This window comes from Mustela nigripes, chromosome 1, assembly GCF_022355385.1.
Source record: "Mustela nigripes isolate SB6536 chromosome 1, MUSNIG.SB6536, whole genome shotgun sequence".
Lineage (NCBI taxonomy): Eukaryota > Metazoa > Chordata > Mammalia > Carnivora > Mustelidae > Mustela > Mustela nigripes.
Genome location: NC_081557.1, coordinates 73,551,663 through 73,570,218, shown reverse-complemented (window position 1 = coordinate 73,570,218; position 18,556 = coordinate 73,551,663). Strand labels below are relative to the sequence as shown.

The 18,556-nt window shown below is 34.0% G+C and overlaps 1 protein-coding gene and 1 pseudogene across 1 annotated transcript in view; one reads left to right on the top strand and one right to left on the bottom strand.

Moving 5' to 3' along the window:
- The window catches only part of CNTN5 (contactin 5), a 784,689-nt gene that overhangs the window by 384,865 nt on the left and 381,268 nt on the right, over positions 1-18,556 (bottom strand). The window contains exon 6 of the mRNA XM_059391830.1: positions 8,354-8,557. Coding sequence (XP_059247813.1) covers positions 8,354-8,557 — 204 coding nt within the window. The remainder of the gene's footprint in view (positions 1-8,353; positions 8,558-18,556) is intronic.
- Positions 13,355-16,820, top strand: LOC131999971 (V-type proton ATPase subunit D-like; annotated as a pseudogene).

Here is an 18,556-nt window from a genome sequence, read left to right as displayed (position 1 = left end):
CTTAAGTGGGTAGAAGAAGAATCAATGAAACAAGGTGGAATTGGGAGTGAGACAAACCATAAGTGACTCTTAATCTCACAAAGCAAACTGAGGGTTGCTGGGGGGAGGGGGGTTGGGAGAAGGGAGGTGGGGTTTTGGACATTGGGGAGGGTATGTGCTTTGGTGAGTGCTGTGAAGTGTGTAAACCTGGTGATTCACAGACCTGTACCCCTAGGGATAAGAATGTATGTTTATAAAAAATAAAAAATTAAAAAAAAAAGAAATCTTAAAAAAAAAAAGAGTATCAAGATGATAAGCTTTCCAGAGGGACATACAGCAAAATAAATAAAAGATTAATAAAAGCCAAATAAGGGCGCCTGAGTGCCTCAGTGGGTTAAAGCCTCTGCCTTCGGCTCAGGTCATGGTCCTGGGGTCCTGGGATAGAGCCTCACATCGGGCTCTCTGCTCAATAGGGAGCCTGTTTTCTCTCCTCTCTCTCTCTGCCTGCCTCTCTGCCTACTTGTGATCTCTGTCTGTCAAATAAATAAATAAAACCTTTAAAAAAATGTTAAAAAAGCCAAGTAAGTTTCTATATTCCTACAGAATTTTACATAAAGCCTTAATATTATTTAGTTTCCTTCACATATATAAATATATGGGAGTAGGAGTGCTCTTCTCACAAGCTTTCCAAGTCCCCTAGGAACTATCCTTAAGTCGAAAATTGTGAACAAAAATATCAAGCTACCAAGAAGTGAAGAGAGGTACACCATCAACTTTTGCAAACAGGAATAAGACAGCTCTCACATACTGCTTCAGGAACCACAAATATTCCACAGGACAAGTAAAAGTACTTTTCTCTAGATTTCTGTTTGCTCTTTGTATTAGTTTTCCATGATTGCCTTAACAAAATATTTGGTAGTTTAAAGTTAACACAGTCTTTTAAATTCTAGAGGTCAGAAGTTTATAATCTGAAGATTAAAATTTCATTTGGCCTAAATTAAGGTGGTCCCTCTTGAAGGCTGGACTATCTTCCCTATGGAGGCTCTAGAAAAAATAATTTCCTTGCCTTTTCTGGATTCTTGAGCTGTATTTCTTTTATAGCTCCTGGCCCTTCCAACATCTTCAAAGCACATCTCTCTATTCTCTGCTTCCATCATCACATTGTCCTCACCGCTTTTGTGCTCAAATCTCCCTTTGTCTCCCTCTTATGAGAACATTGGCAACCACATTTAGGGCTAACACTAATTATCTAGAGTGATCCAGGCTAATCAAGGGTAATATTTCCATATCAAGTTCCTTAATTTAGTCACATCTACAAAGTTCCTTTACCATAAAAGTAACATTTAAAGTTTCTAGTAATTAGAATTAGCCTACCACAGTCTTCAAGGGCATGCCATTTTTTTATCCTTGCATTGCTCATAGGATCTTAATTATTCAGTAGTAAATTAATGGAGCTGTGTATAATTTCCTTGTTGACTCAATTCTTGTTTTAAAAATAAACCTATTGTCCACACATAAATTCTCACCTGATGACTTTGCCTGTAGCTCATAAAAAAAAAAAAATGTAGATAGGAATGGGTGAAATAAAGATTGAGTATACTTGTTTTGATAAATACTGAGAAATGTATAGAGTTTTTGAATCATCATATTATACCCTGAAATTAATATAACACTGTATTAATTGTACTTTAATAAAAAAAGTCATCAGATTTCCCACCAACAAATAGTAGGTTATCTGTATCTATAGTCTTTTTTCTTTTCTTCTCACTGACAAGTGATAAATTTTCTAACAAAGGCCAATCTTTCTGTAAGCACTCTGAATCCATTCCTACTCACTTTCTCAAGTTATTTCTTCAATTATTCTTCCCCCTACTGCATTCTCCAACTCCAAAGATGGGAAAAGGGTCATGGATCAATTCATTTGTTCTTTCCTTCACTCTTCTTTCCTTCCTCCCTTCCTCCATCCATTTCTTCCTCCCTCCCTTTCTTTCTTTAGTTCATTCATTCTTTCTTTCTTCTGTCCCTTTTCTTTCTTCTTTTTTTCTCTTTCTTTCTTTCTTCTCTCTTTCTCTCTTTCTTTCTTCTTTTTCTATTATACTCTTTCTGCCACTGTGGAGCCATTATAGCCCTAGAGGAGGTGGCTGAGAGAATTCTACCTTAGGAAGGAAGGATATCTTATAAGAAAAGATCCCATCTGTACTGAAAGAGAAATGAGTAGCCTGGTCCTGTACATAATGGATAGTAAGAAGATGCTTTGCTATATCTTCTCAAAGACTTAAGCTTGTTATCAGAGTATGGTTATTTTCTTTATCCCTAGTAATGTGTTTAATATCTTATATGATATCAGTAAAAACATTTAGTTAATGTTTGCTTTTATATATTTTCTGTCCTTTAACACTTATAAAGTGTTTAGAACAATGTCTTACATGAGTAGTAACTAACATAAATGTTGATTACACAAAAATAAAATCAGCTAAAAAAATCTTCAAAATTGGACTAGGACACAGATGAGAGGAGAAATAAAAGTATGAAATAGTCATAATTAAGAGAGGATTAGCTAGACCCTGAAGGGAGACTAGAGGCAACAGTGCTGTGGGAGAGGTAGAAATGTTTTGAGGAAGAGATGTGGCAGCTGGAGGAATAAAAATTTGGCAAAAGAAAGATGTGGTTTAAAGGGGAGTGTTCAATAAATTTTACTATGAAAGCTAGAACTTCACTAATTATCCTCCAAACTTTTAGCAAATATTGGTGTTACTCATAAAAGCTTTGTTTGTTTTGGTTTTAATGAAATGATAATATGACACTGGCCTCGGGGGCACTCAGTGAAAACAAGCAGATCTTAGGATGCAAGTTACATTCAGTATTTAGGGTATTATCATCCCTCATAACTATAAGAGAATTATTACTGTATTTGTTTTGTCCTCCATTAAATCCTTAGTACCTCACAAATTATCTAACACATAGTTGGTATGAGATATACATTTGTGAATGTGTGAGGATGACTTCACACAGGGTCAGCAGAGGGAAACTGATCACGTCATTCATGCACTTCAGGTCTAAAGCTTCACCATCTACGTTTTAGACCCCTACTACATGCCAGTTCAAATAATCTTGGCCATATCACTCAACTACTCCTGTAACTAGTTTGTGCAGGAGCAACAAGTTTCACAGAGTTGCAGCTTGAGGACAGCAGTGCAAGTGCAGAGTTAACTGCTTTTGGTGCCACTTTCAGGGACTGGGAGATGAAAGGTCAATGATGTGTCCACCAAGAAGACTGCCCTGAGTGCATTTCATAAGGCTCTGGTCCCATGGGATCAAGCTCCAGTGGCCTATAGAAGTGGTCATCTCCATAATGCAACTTTCCATTACATTATTTCATGCTTCATGTCCAACCCATCCCTCACTCCTCTGAGGGATACATTCCAATTAACTACCTAAAAGCAAATTTTGTTTCAAGCTTTAGAAAGCTTTAAGAAAAACCTAGCTATGACCATGCATTCTACAATAATACATTTTATAAAGTAAAATTATAGTTGTACTTGAAATACTGTGCCTATGTATATAGCTTCTATTATTTTTAGAAAGGTCTACTTTTTCTTTTTCCAGAGAAGTGTAAAAATGCAATGTTCTTGAAATGATTTTCATAACTAACTGTACGGTCACAGCAGATTAAATGTAATTTTTATATTCAAACCCCTGCAGAAGTGTTTGCCAAGTTTGCAGAAATATCCATTACAATGCCTGTCTCTGCATAGAGAGGTTTGTACAACCCAGCAGGAATTGCAGTTGACCGTGCTACAATAAATGGATCCAACCACAATTGTATTCTATTTTTATTTTCAGACTAAGTGTTTAATTTATGCCACCTACTTGGGAAAATATTCAGGAATATGTCCTTCTTATGAATATACTTCTTATGAATATACTTTTCAATTACTTTCTTTTTGAGGAGAGATCAAATAGTGATATGAAAGTTTTGAATTAAAAATGATTTCAGTCTAATCTGTGCCTCTCTTGGAGTAATATTAAAATTTTCCTATTTTTTACACATTATTCTGGTATGAATTCTATAACCACTCAGAAAGCTCAGTAATTTTTTAATAAAAACTCTTAGATTGCATATAAATGTAAAGTTTGAGAAGCTTAAAAGTTGGTGAGAGTTAACTATACAATCTGTTCCTTTCCGAGGTAGGGGTGGGGGGTATCTAGCTGAATGTGTTGACAGGTCTGTTTTGATATGAGGGCATGGAACTGGTTTTCAGGCTGCAGACACTCAAATGTCAGAATAAGAAGGTTTTATACTGTACATCATTATCATAGTAACTACTTCAACCTTGCATGAAAAGTTCACTTATATTATTAAGAGATCTGTCCTTTGCTCTTTTCGCATGTTGTATAGGGAAGGAGGGGGATTCCAATACTGCATTGAAACAGTTGTTCTTCATACATATTTTAATCCCTCTTTGCTCACTCTTATGCCCCCCTTCAAAACTAACTTTGATTTTAAAGCTTTTCCTAGGCTTCCACTAGGCCCATGGTCCTTGGTCCCTTCTTTATTTAGATCCTTTAAACTTTAAGTTATAGTCTTCTCCATCTATTTAATCCTTTAATTCACATCCTTTCTTATTTTCCCAGAAATATATCAAAATGTCTCATTTGTTAATGTAATACTTTCTCTCCAGCATTCTCATTAAAGATACAGATTTCTTGTAAGGTCTCAGAAAGGGAACAGGCAACAGATACATGTACCAAGTCACCATTCTGAGCTGTACGCTCACATCTTGTTCAAATACTCATTTCCACTGGCTTTCTTGATGCTACACTTCTGTTTTTCCTATGACTTCTCCAACCTCTCATTATCTTTTGTATTTGTAGGATTTTTATTCTTTACTCTTCCAAAGCAATTTGGATTATGCAAGATTTGTTCTTCAGTTCATGTCTCTTTATATCATACTTTTCTCATGGACTTTCTTTACCAAACTGATGGTTTCATTTACCATTTGTTTTGTGATGACTCGTGTTTATATTTCGACAATATTATTAAAACTATTAATTGTATCTGGAATTTTAAGAAAAATCTACATTCAATATTAAAAAAAAAAATGAGGGTGCTTAGGTGGTTCAGTGAGTTAAGCATCTGCTTCTGGCTCAGGTCATGATCCCAGGGTCCTGGGATCGAGTCCTCACATCCATCTGGCTCTCCGCTCAGTAGGAAGTGTGCTTCTCCCGCTCCCTCTGCCTGCTGCTCCCTCTGCTTGTGCTCTCTTTCTGTGTCAAATAAATAAATAAAATCTTTGAAAAAAAGAAAACCCACATTCAAAGTGTATCAAAATCTCTGATACACTTTGAATGTGTATCAAAGCCTTGCCTAATTTTCCTTGTTATATTCAAAGTTTCACTTATTAAAAACACATCTAGTATAGCACACACATCTAAGAATAGGTTAAAAACCTGTAGCAATATGATACTGAGTGATAATTACATAATAATAATTTGTAAATAACAATTTACAGTAATAATTTGTAAATTTAATTTTCAGCCCTTCCTTACAGTTATTCCATGGAAAAGTTTAGAACACTTGTAAAAGTGTAACAGTAAAAGTAGCAGACAAAAGGACATAAATGTAGTGTAGAAAGGGTGAAAGAAAAAGTAATCCACAAAGGAAACAATAACCCTAGATCATTCACAGAAAGAAGACATGTGAATTTTCAAACTCCTCTTATAAAATTTTAAATAAAACTGTCACTGAATGATAAAATTGAAATTCAGAAAATTTTTCCCAACTGTTTCTTTTTAATTTAAATACTAACCTTAATATAACAGTTCATTTTACTTTTTATTGGCTTTATTAAGTCTTTCATGTAGTACTGCTCAAATGATTTTTTAAAATACAAATATTCATCAAAGAAAAAAAGCAAAAGCAGTCAACAATGTCAACTGCATCAGTAAATTCAGTTAGTATAAAAAATATTAGTTTAATAGACATAGTACTAGATATATATGAAACAGTGTAATGTACTGTAAAGGCCAAAGGAAAGAGTTAAGAATGGAGGGATTGGTGCTATTAGGTGAAGGGACAGTATAACAATTCTATTGAAATAGTTTGCGAGAAGAAACAGTATGAATCAGATGTAGTTAGATTTAATTTTGTTAGTAGGAAGATGAATGTTGTAACATATAGTTTTTGTGACATGCTGGTGATGGGGCAGTCCAGTTTAAGGAAAGCAGAGATGCTTCTTTGGGAAGTTAGCCATCCACAGAAACTTAATAAGATTGAGAGACACTCCTGAAGGCCCATTTGAATTTGGCAATCATGAATCAATTGTGGGTGTAATTTTGTCGCAGCTCTCAGATTCTCAGGGCAGTCACAGATTAAGGGCATAGTTGAATTCAACTATGTAGAAGTTTTTCTAAACAATAGCAATAGAAGACAGAGGGGCAAGGGAGTTTAAATAACAATAAAAATTATTTTATATTATTCTTGAAATGTTGGACCATGGAAGACAAAAGATAAAGTTAAGGAATACATCTGGGCCTGAGTACTGAACTTTTAAAGTACTAGTGAAACCAGTATCTGTTTTTGGATTCTGATTTATATATGCGCTACTTTCTCTCATGATGGTCAGTGTAATGTTTAGACCAATGTTGTGAAAATAAGACAACCCTTGTCAACCTCAGTCACTATCCAAGTGTACATTCTTACATAAATGGATAGTGTTAATGGAAATATTTATTTGCTAGTCAGCAAATTTTTACAATTTTAGGTAAAGATGTTTTAAATTCTTAAGGAATTACTGAGAAGATGCTCAGAAACATTATGGCAATGGTTTATAGAAAATCACCTAAATTCTAAGCTCTTAACTAGGTAAATTTAAAAAATCATATCTAGTTCCATTTTTCTTTTCACCCTATGGACATTTTCATATAATCTTGATGTTGACACCATATATTCACAGTCATAGCTTTAACGACAGTGAGGGAATACACAATGATGAATTTTAAATATCTTTCTTTAGCCTAGCACTCTTCTATATATATTAGACATATATATCTAAATACTTACCACATATTTCCACATGGATTTCCCAAGAAAACTCCATCTCATTATATTAAAAACTGAATTCCTCACATTTACCAAATCCTCAATCCCTTTCTTTATGTTATCTCTTCTTTTGAAGAGAATCTTCACACAGTTCACGAACTGTGTCAAAACTTCCTCCTAGAGTCTGATATTTAATTAATTATTAAATTTTAGTAGTTCTACCTCTTCAATATCCCTCATATTTCCTGCTCTCCAATGCAACTACCAGTGTTTTCATTCTGCACCTCATCATCTCTCAGCTGGCGATTTTCAATAGTTTGAATTGGTTTCCCAATTTCCATTCTTCTTTCCCAGCTATTCCTCCATGGTATTACCTAGCTATGTGACTTTTGGCAGGTCCCTTCATGTCTCTAATATTGGCTTCTTTATCTCTAAACTAGATATTGTATGTGTACTCTTTACCAGATACGATATATATTATATATGTGTACATGTAGATATGTGTCAAATATATAAAATGAGAAACTGTATAGTCAGCAAAAATCCCGTGATGAAACTCAGTGTAAGGTGCTGCAGCATATATTCTAAAACTAAGCATATAAAAGAGTAATGTTGAAATAGATTATTTTTTAAGCTTGAAAATCAATCAGGATTCTCAAGCTCACTTCTTAATCACTTCATGGATTTTTCATTGCATGACAGAGCAAGCTACATATCATATATCAACTGTTAATACAGCACTTGACTTCTTTAATGCAATGCTTAACTGTAAATGTCTGTAACTACAAATGAGGTGTTTAAATTTGAAGATACTTTAGATAGATGGCAATACCTATAATTATAGAATCATAATTTCTGCATGAATTGCACTTAAAATTTAAGTTTTCAACTGCTTCTATTATTGGAAAAGTACTAATAACAATTATAGCTATACCATGAAGTATTAAAAGCTGAACATTCAGTTTGAAGGTAGCTAACATAAAAAAGTAATGAAAAGTGAACCTATAAAATGCTTGCAATTCATACACATATGTTATATAGAGGCACTAAAGAACAAAGAAAAAACTGAAGGCTTTATTACAATTCATCTTTTCAAAGGCTCCCTCTTTCTTTGGGATTGGGATAATATGGTTAATAGTTCTCAACAAAAAATCATCACTTTCTTATGTCAAAATTTTTATTCTAAGGTATACATAATCTCAGACTAAAAACATAGAATGCTTAAATATGACAATTAAAAAACATTTGTATTAGGCTTACATGTTTAGAAATACATCTTTATTTTTCACAGTTGAGGTGGCTAACCATTTTAATCCAGGCCATGCAACTTACCATCATTACGTAGAGTGAGTGGCGTTGGAGGACTAAGTACTCGAGCATTAGTCACTGTGTTTTTCACCAGACAAATATAGCTGCCAACATCTGATGACTGAACTTTAGAAATATACAGATTGCCTGTCTCCTGGGAAATGAACCGCCGGCTGTCCTCCACCACAAAGGAAGGGAACTCATTAAATACCCAGCTATAGATGATCTCTGAAAATACACAAAATTCATTGTTGAAATATACAGATTATTTTACTAACAGTTAAATCTCAAAGAGCAAATTATTTACTGTGTTAGATGTATTGCAAGGCCATATATATTTGATCCAGATAGCTATATAATTTAGTATTATATGTTCAAATGACTATTGTTCTTAATGATTCTGAGAAGATTTTAAATGTTTCTAAAGGCTGTTTAACATTTATCCATCATCCATCCATCCATCCATCCATTCAATTCCAAAGTGTGTTAAATGTGTGTTGGATGATTGGCACTATGATACTACTGAAATGAAAAAGATGAGAGAGATAGTTTCTCATTCTCAAAGATCAACCTAATGAGAGATTTACCCAAGCCTATCACTCAATATGGAATAAAGAAATGGAGATATGTACTCTTTTGTAAAGAAAGCATTGGAGAGGGGTACTTAAGCAACCATGCTAAGCAATGAAAACTACCTGAAATAAGAGACACCTACGTTACATTCACTTACTCATTTATGCAAAAATATTGGTTGAGAATCACAGTAGATCAGGCATTTTTCTAAGTGGGGGATAAAGAAAGTCTGTGGTCTCATGGAGTTTTCATTTTAGTGGGAAGAAACCAGGAACACACAAGTGTATGTCAAGTGGTGATAAGTGCAATGAAGAAAACTAAAGCATGTTAAGAGAGAAAGTGATAGAGGTGAGAAGAACGTGTGAATTTATGTTTCAAAAGTTCTCTCTGACTAGTGGGTAGAGAAAGACAATGTGAGGACAAAGCAGGCATACAGAGGAGAAGCGGGAGGAATAATGCCCATTAGTCTAAGAGACTATTTTCAAGAAAGCCATGAAAGAAATGATTAGTATTAGAGTGGTGATGGTAGTGACAGTATTGTTTCTGGTAAAAATGTGATTGGGGAGTTGACAGGAATTGCTAAGGGATTCATTATGAAATGTGACAAAAAGAGTACTCAAGTATCTAGGTTTGGGGCCTGATTCACTGAGCAACTAGAAGAATGTATTTGCTTTTACTAAAACGGACAGACTGTAGTCTGTAGCAGTTCTTTGGAGATATGGGTGGAGTAAAATTAGGATTTTAATTTTGGCAAATAAAAATTATTTTTAAAAAAATTTTTAAAGATTTTTATTTATTTATTTGACAGAGAGAGAGATCACAAGTAGGCAGAAAGGCAGGCAGTGAGAGAGGAAGGGAAGTAGGCTGCTGAGCAGAGAGCCAAATGTGGGGCTCAATCCCAGGACCCTGAGATCATGACCTGAGCTGAAGGCAGAGGCTTAACCCACTGTGCCATCCAGGTGCCCCAAATTTTGGCAAATAAAATTTGATATAATATCTGGTATTAGAGAAATTGATAAGGCAAGTGTATATTTGAATAAAGAGGCCAAGAGAAGGTTCATTCACACAAGGATTGGATGGTATGAATGGACAACCGCAAACAGTTTTGTGTTATTGGACTAACAATTTCAAGAAAAGGAGTGGTAAGAGAAGAGGTTGGAGAGATTAGAGGCAAATCCAAATTATTAAACAAAGATTAACATGGTGTGTGTATCTTATATTAAGAAGCTTGTAGTCAATCTTATATGTAATATGGTACCACTGGATGTTTTTCAAGAAAGGGTTGATATAGATACATACATTAATAGGTTATTCTGGTGATTCTGCAAAGTTTGGATTTAATTGCAGGAGAGAACAATAAGATGGTATTGCATACTAAAAGTGAAGGCTGAAGAAATCTGAATCAGAACCATGATCATAAAAATGGGAAGAAAGATGTTGGTCCAAGAAATATATCAGAGGTAAGGCAAAGAATGAGACCAATAATACTAGTCCAGGAATACCCATATCTTCCTTGAGTGACTGGGAGGAGGATGGTACAAGAGGTTCAATGGAAATACACCAAGTCAGACTAGTTTAGGGAGAAAGATTATTGTTTCATTTTCAGCACATTTTTAAGTTGGAAGTCTGCAAAGCAAATCTGGGTAAGACGTTCTAGCAGCTGACAAATATGTGTTTGAAGTCCAGGAAAGGAAATCTGAGGTGAAGTTTAAATTTAAGAATTGTCAGTATATTGGTATAATTGAATCCAATTAAGAAGGTGAGACAAATCAAGAGGGGTGGTTATAGTGAGGAGATACCCTAGGAAGCACAAACATCTAAATAAATGTAAGAAAGTATTAAATAGGGTAAGAGAGAAGAGACTGCTAGAAAGATTACAAGGAAATAAAGAAAATTCAGTGGTATAGGTGCCAATGGTTTAATCTTTCCATAAGATTAAGTAATGTCAAACAAGGAAAAAGTCCCAATAAAATAAAGGGAAATGTTACTTAAGATTGACATTGGGATATCACTGAATGGCAACTTTAATAAATGAATGGGGATCAAAATCAGACTGCAGTTGAAGATTAGAGGCATTGTGTGTAGGTCGATAGCACTCAAATCTCAGTAAAAAGACAAGACTTATTTGGCCTTGAGAATATGAGGCAAAGATAGCATTTGAAGTGAGGCTAAATACAGACACTGAGAAATAATGTAGGCAGTTTAACAGTCTGGAATGTATTGTCTGTGAACAGAAGACAAAAGGTCATGTTTACTAAGTTATTATGAAGTTTTTTTTATGATTTATTCTACCAGGCAAATTAGGCAAGATTTAAGGGACATTAAATTTTGAGGTGGTCCAACTTCTCTCTCAAGTTAAAGCCTCCACGATTGTCAATCATTTTTCCTGTGCTTAGACATGATCACTGACCTTTTGTTGAGGAAGCTGACTCAGCAGTTTAAGTTATAAACGGATTATATATAAAAATTATATTGGCTGATAGATTTAGGATGAGTCAAGGTAACTGGAAGTGTCAACAATTAAATAGTGACAAATTATTATATACAAGACACTCCTTAGGATATTACCAGGGACTGGGAAAGGAACTGACTTAAGACTTTACTATGAAAGACACACTTTACATTGTTTTCCAACACCACCAACCCCATCACCCCACTTCTGTTAGAAGGCAGAATCATGTGAATTAGACCATGGACTTCACAATCACAAAGATCAGAATTTCAGAGACGCCTGTGTGATCTACCGACTATCCATCTTTGGGCAAGTTATTCAACTTTATTAAAATTTTACTCTTCTCATCTATAAAATGGAGGAAATTGTAAGTTAAATGAGGTATTTTGTGTAAGGTTAGTACTACAGAACTAGATGTAATGAGTTATTATTATTGTTATAATCATCTTCATTATCAAAAGTCTGGGGTTCAAACAGGTAAAGGAAACAATAGAAAATTAAGATGCATTACATATCAGAGGAAAAATTAAAATTTGTCCAACTCACTCTAAATCTATATTTTATCATTATATTATGCCACTTAAATTATTACATTCTGATTTTTCTGAATCTCTGTTTCGCTATCCATAAAATGGGATAGTAAGTTTTACGTTATATGTTGTGCTGAGGACTATGGTAAGCCACTTAAATGAGAGTGTTCAATGTAACTATTCAGTAAGAATAGCTGTTAGGTCAGGATAAATGACCTGGTGTAATGCAGGGTGCGATACAGTGCAGATTCACCTTTAACCTTGTACATTTGGATTTAATTTCTACAAGTGTCAAGAGTTTCACCTATAAAACATAGCTAGAGGCAAAGATCCTGAGAATAACAATAGAATAAAGCTGTCTACCCCACACTTGGTTAGTGCTTAGGGAATCAAGACATTTTTAACGATGTCAAGAATATGAAAGAACATTTGTCATGTTTAAAAAAATGAAATTGCTTCAGTACAAAGGTAGATTGTATTATTACTCTACATTTCAGTTATCTTTGTTGAACAAAACAAAGTAGTAATTCCCCTTTTTTCAAAAAAAATTTATGAGACATGTATTTTCATTAGTTTAATACTTAGAGTCAGAAGCAGCAGAGTTCTGCTTCAACATTATAATATGTCACCAAGACAAGATAAAATTTTATATGCATATAACTCAAAACACCTTTAGTAAAATAAAAGATAAAGAAAAGACTATTTGTAATAGAAACAGTAGTAAATTGTCATTTTTTCATGATCTGTAACTCAAATGAATCTGAGTAAGTGAATTCCAAGTCATAGAGTTCAAGCGATTACACCACGTGGGTGACAGTAAGCTATTTTTACTTTCTCTGTGGAATGCTTCACACAGCAGCAGACTTTTTGTTTTTAAATCCCAAGAACCCTGTGTCTAGATATAAAGGTCATTGCTAACTCTTTTCAAAAGGCAACCTGAATTTCTTGCTTTGCTAAGGGCTTTTTAAATTATTTTTATTGAGTTGTAAACTCCATCAGGTCAGGGACCAGTATTTATTTACCAGTATGCTTGTCAGTGGCACAAGTTCAACCTAGGCTTGGAACTTTGCGTTTAAAAGCATTCACTCTAGACTTTTCACAATTCACTGTCAAGCCCAGAGATCCCAGCTCTTAATCAACAACAGAATATATGTACTTTAGAATTTTGCTTGGGAAGATCAACTCAATGTGCTTATCAAGAGTTTACCATAAAGAAAAGACATGCATGGAGAATTACTGGAGGACTGTATGAGCCATCCATTAGACATAACCAAGGTAATTTAAATTTATTTTCATTAAATCAAAATATTAGACCACCTAGTAATAATAATAACAACAGTGAAGGTCAGTTTTGTAGAAACGGAATCTGAGAAGGAGATTACTTGAATGTAATTTATTGATGAGTTGTTCCCAGGAGAAGGAATTAAGAAAGGCAGGAAACAGTAAGGCGGAAAAATCAGCTAAGCAAAGATGTGGTTCCTGCCAGAGATTAGTTTAAAACTAATCCTACTTGTGACTCTGGAACACAAATTTAACTGCAGAATTGGTGAGTACTGCAGTGGAAGGTAAAAATATTCAGCCTTTTGGATATTGGCTGCTAACTGAGGTAGGTGAGGTGCCCTAAGGGCAAGAAGACAATTCCCTAGATGAGGGAAATTCTCTGGAGAAGGAGTAGCTGCTGGATAGGCATATTAAGCAGGTTAAGGAGATCTGGGTTCGGCACCAATAGCATCCAGTAAACTTGTATAACACTTAGTATGTACCAGCAAGTGTGCTCTATGTATATTAATTTATGTAATCCTTACAAGGATAGGTAACTCAGTTTTATGATGAGCAAACTAAGATACAGAAATCAAAATTTGACTAAGAATTCTTATTAAACATCAATTTTTATTTGAATAAAAAAGAAAACATGATTAATAGGGGTTTCAAGTACTTATTAGGTTGAACTATATATGATATGGGATCTAATTTCGCAAATTAAAACCTTGATGCTTCATAGTAACAAAGCAGTACTTAAATTCCATTTACCAGACAAAAGCAGGTTTCTAGATATTCTTATTGAGTCACAACCTAATTAAACTGTCAGAGAGCCACACCAGTCTTCACTATGTAACATGGTAAGAATATATCTTGCTGGCACAGAAACCTGCTGTAAAATAGCAGCAGAGTGTGCCTAAAATGCAGATGTCCATAGGGGTAAAAGCAATATTACTGCATGACTACAAACATGGATCTCCTCTAACATTGAGATTTATAGAATTTTCCAAATATTTAATCTCCCAAAAGTCCCGTATTTTATAATTTTTATATTAACCCGTATTTTCTAGAATCAAGAGGAGTCCACAAGATGGCAGTGCTTGATGAGTAGATAGCATTAATCTTGGGTAATATTCCAAAGGGAGAAAAATGGAAACCTTGATTAAAAAAAAAAAAAAAAGTTTTCTCATTTTTCTGTGCTATTCAGTAAAATATGATCTTCTATCCAAAAGGTATTTGTCATTTTCACACAAGTAAAATAATTAAATTTTAATTAAGTTCTATGTATTGAAAGGAAAAGAAAATTCATAAGGTAAGTATTCAAAACACTCAATATTTTTTACTGATGGTGAATTTTTAAGATATCTTTACGTCTTTTAATTTAATGTTATGCAAGTTTTATGGTGCAAATTTGAAGACTTATTGCAGCATAAATATTAACGGAAACAAATATGAGTTTTATGATTTATCCCCTTTCTAGTAAGTAACTCACAGAGGACAAAACCCTGTAGAGTTGTGATTTGCCTAAATTTTGCATGTTAAATGTGGAAATTTGGTTGCTTTTAAGTTACATTTATCATATAGGTGCAGTAGAGAATCTTCAGGTAAGATAAACTATTGTAACAAGATTCTCTCCCACTCAAATTCTTACACTCAATGTAATTTTTCATAAATGTTCTTTGTGCTTTTATGGCTTAACTAATACTCATTAATCCTTCATGCAAATATTTAATGAAGATAATTTATTTGTCACATTTTCATGCACTGTATAGAAATAGTGGATATTGTCTATTTATCAAAAGACACTGAAATGGTTTATTTTCCGCTTTGGAGGTTTGTCCCTATGGCTCACCTGTTTCATAAAAAAAAAAAATCCTAATCATAAAATACATATTTATCTCTGTTGAGGTATAATCACTGTAATAAATCTTCAAACTTCCATTTGTATGAATTCATGTAGCATGAAACTTTTGGCTAGACATTTTTTAGTTGATTTCTTTGAAAAAATAGAAATGTTGGTATGATTTATACTAACAATATAAATGGTACAAGAACAATTTGAAATGTTTGCTCTTTATAATTTTATAAGGGATTTCCTGCAAAAATCAGGTGGTTTTGAGTTTCATAATTACATTTATATATATTTACATTTATAATTACCTTAGCCTCCATGTAGTTAATCTCTTCAAATTAATCTGCCTGTGAACTAGATATTATGATAAAGTCCAATTTGAATAATAGGGTTTTTTGAAAAATTCAAAAACACATTTTAAAATAAGAATATGCCCAATCACTTCTCAGCCTTTTGGCTAAGATCAAGTGTAAAATAGGAATATGTATTTTAAAATTAATATCATTAAAATAATTAATTGTGATAATTATTGTGAGCCCAATATTCATGTTAGATACAAGTGTTAGATATTCAGGCACGCATATCCTTTGGGCATAAAAGATTAGAATGGGGAAAATATGTTGGTTATCCCTGATTTAATTACTTTCCCATATTTCCCCTTTTCTGTTTTACTTATTTGCCCAGAAGTTTTCAGTTTTGTAAACTGGCTTTTCTTTGTCAGTGCCCTACCATCTTAAAGTTTAACAATTCTAATTCCTGGATACAGAAGGGATTTATTTCTTAAAAACTCAACTTGTTCAGACTTCTTTGTTTAGTATGGATTACTTAGATATTTTCCACAAGTGTGGGTTTTATTATTATTTTTTCCTTGTAAATCTATTTCTAGTTGGTTGGTTAATTAACTCTGGCGATAAACTCAGTGATATTTTCCAAAATCATAAGACTAGTAGGAACTATAATAGCTGAAATAAAAACACTATAATTTCAACAAACAGCTGAACCCATAGGGGAAGATCCTGTGGCTGGAGATTGTTGCAGCCACCAATGCCTAGCCAGGTGACTGAGTGGAACAATCACCATCAGAATGTAGGGCAAAGACCAAATTAAAAATCTTTCCCTCATGCATGGCACAGACTATCATGAAGTCTCGATTAAAAGGAGTACAGACAGGTTGAAACCTCCTGAAGAAAATGTCTGATGCCTTAGCTCTTTGTTTTCAACAGATCCTAAAGAAGATAATAGGGACTAAAGTGCTGATGGGTGAAGTAATGAAGAAGCTTCCTTTTCTCTTGCTGACACCAAGTTCATAACAGGGGATGTCAACACCACAGTTATCCAAAATGTAAATAAATCCTATGTGAAGATTCTAGCTAAGAAAGATAATGTATCAGGTGTTATTTTGCCAGTATTTGAACATTACTGTGAAGGAACTGACAGTTATAAACCAGCTGGTTTAGCGAGAGGTGGGGAACAATTGGCTAAATTAAAGAGAAATTATGTCAAAGCAGTGGAATTACTGATAGAAATATTTTCCCTTCAAACTTCCTTTGTTACTTTGGATGAAGCTATTAAGATAACCAACAAATGTGTAAATTATATTTCATATACCATTGTCCCTGGAATTGAACATACTTGTGCTTATATCATTAGAAAACTGGATGAGAGAGAGCCAGAAGAGTTCTATTGGTTAAAGAAAATAAAGAAGGAAAAGATTCTCCAGGAAAATTGGAAAAGGACTTGGAGCAATAGAGGGCAGCTGGAGAGGTGATGGAGCCTGTTAATCTTTTGACTGAAGAGAAGAATGAAGATCTTCTGCTGGAATAATTTTTCCTGGTCTGGTTCTAACATAAGCCCTAACATGGCACCATTTTAATTCACAATGTGTAGGTTTGGTATATGTAGCCATTTAGTTTTTGGTCCAAGAATTTCAGTGGTGGTAAAATTTCTCTGGGTATTAGTCATAGGACTACCATTGCAAAATCATCTTCAGCAACCATTTATCAGGATGACATTTGTAGACACTTCCCAGGACCTTGCAGAATTTATTCTGCGGAAGTGGTACCCTACTCCATCTTCATCTGTTACAAGTAATCTGCTTACCAAGCATATTTGGAAATTCTTAGGAAACAGCAGTGGTCTCAGGCCAAATGTCCCTGCAGCAGCATTTTTCCTACCTGCTCAAACACCTTGGCACTGTCATCTGAGACTGTTGCACCATCCTTGTGTTACCATGGTACTTCTCTTAAGTTTTATGAAACCTTCACTATTTTTTCTTGTAAGACAGATTTTTGTTCTATCTATAATGGGACTTCTGCCAATTTTAATGTGACAATATATAAACAGTAAAATGAGTTAAAAATGGGGAAAAAAAGTATAACTTCCTTGCGACCCAAGACAGTTAAAAAATTTAGTTTTAGAAATAGGAAAACTATACATCTGGAGGAATTACTTCAAATTCCAAGAATAAAAACCAGTTGTTTTGTGGAAACTGCTGATTTAGGAATTTACTGTTAAAAGTAAAACTAAGTGATTTATGAGGTTCACCTGAAGAAACTTGCGACTGCACACAAACTGCTTAAATGGAACTCAAGAAATATCTTCAATAAAGTATGAGAAAACCTAATCCAACAATACATTTAAAAAATCATTCACCACGATCAAGTGGGACTTATTCCTGAGTTGCAAGTTTAGCTCAATATTCACAAATCCATCAATGTGATACACCACATTAATCAAGAAAGTACAAGAACCATATGATCCTCTCAATAGAGGCAGAAAAAGCATTTGGTAAAATACAACATCCACTCATGATAAAAACCTTCAACAAAGTAGGTTTAAGAGGGAACATTTCTCAATAAAATGAAGGTCACTTATGAAAAACCAACAGCTAATATCATGCTCAATGGAGAAAAACTGAAAGCTTTTCCTCTGTGGTCAGGAAAAAGACAGGAATGTCCACTCTCACCACTGTTATTTAGCATAGTACTGGAAGTCCTAGCTACAATATTCAGACAACAAAAAGTACAGAAATCTGTTGCATTATAGTACAGCAATAATGAAGCAGCAGAAAGAGAAATCAAAGAATCACTCCTAGTTATAATTGCACCCACAGCCATAAGATACTTAGGATTAAACCTAACCAAAGAGATGAAAGACCTGTACTTTGAAAACTGTAAAACACTGATTAAAAAAATTGAAAAGGACACAAAAATGGAAAACATCCCACACTCATGGATTGGGGGAACAAATATTGTTAAAATGTGTATGCATCCAAAGAAGTCTATATATTTAAAGCAATCCTCATCAAAATATCAACAGTATTTTTCATACAGATAGAACAATCCTAAAATTTGTATGGAACCACAGAAGATCCTGAATAGCCAAAGCAATTTTGACAAAGAAAAGCAAAGCTAGAGGAATCACAATTATAGACTTCAAGTTATATTGCAAAGCTATGGTGAGCAAAACATTATGGCACTGGCACAAAAATAGACACATGGGTCTATAGAACAGAATAGAAAACACAGAAATAGACCCACAACTTTATGGTAAAGTAATCT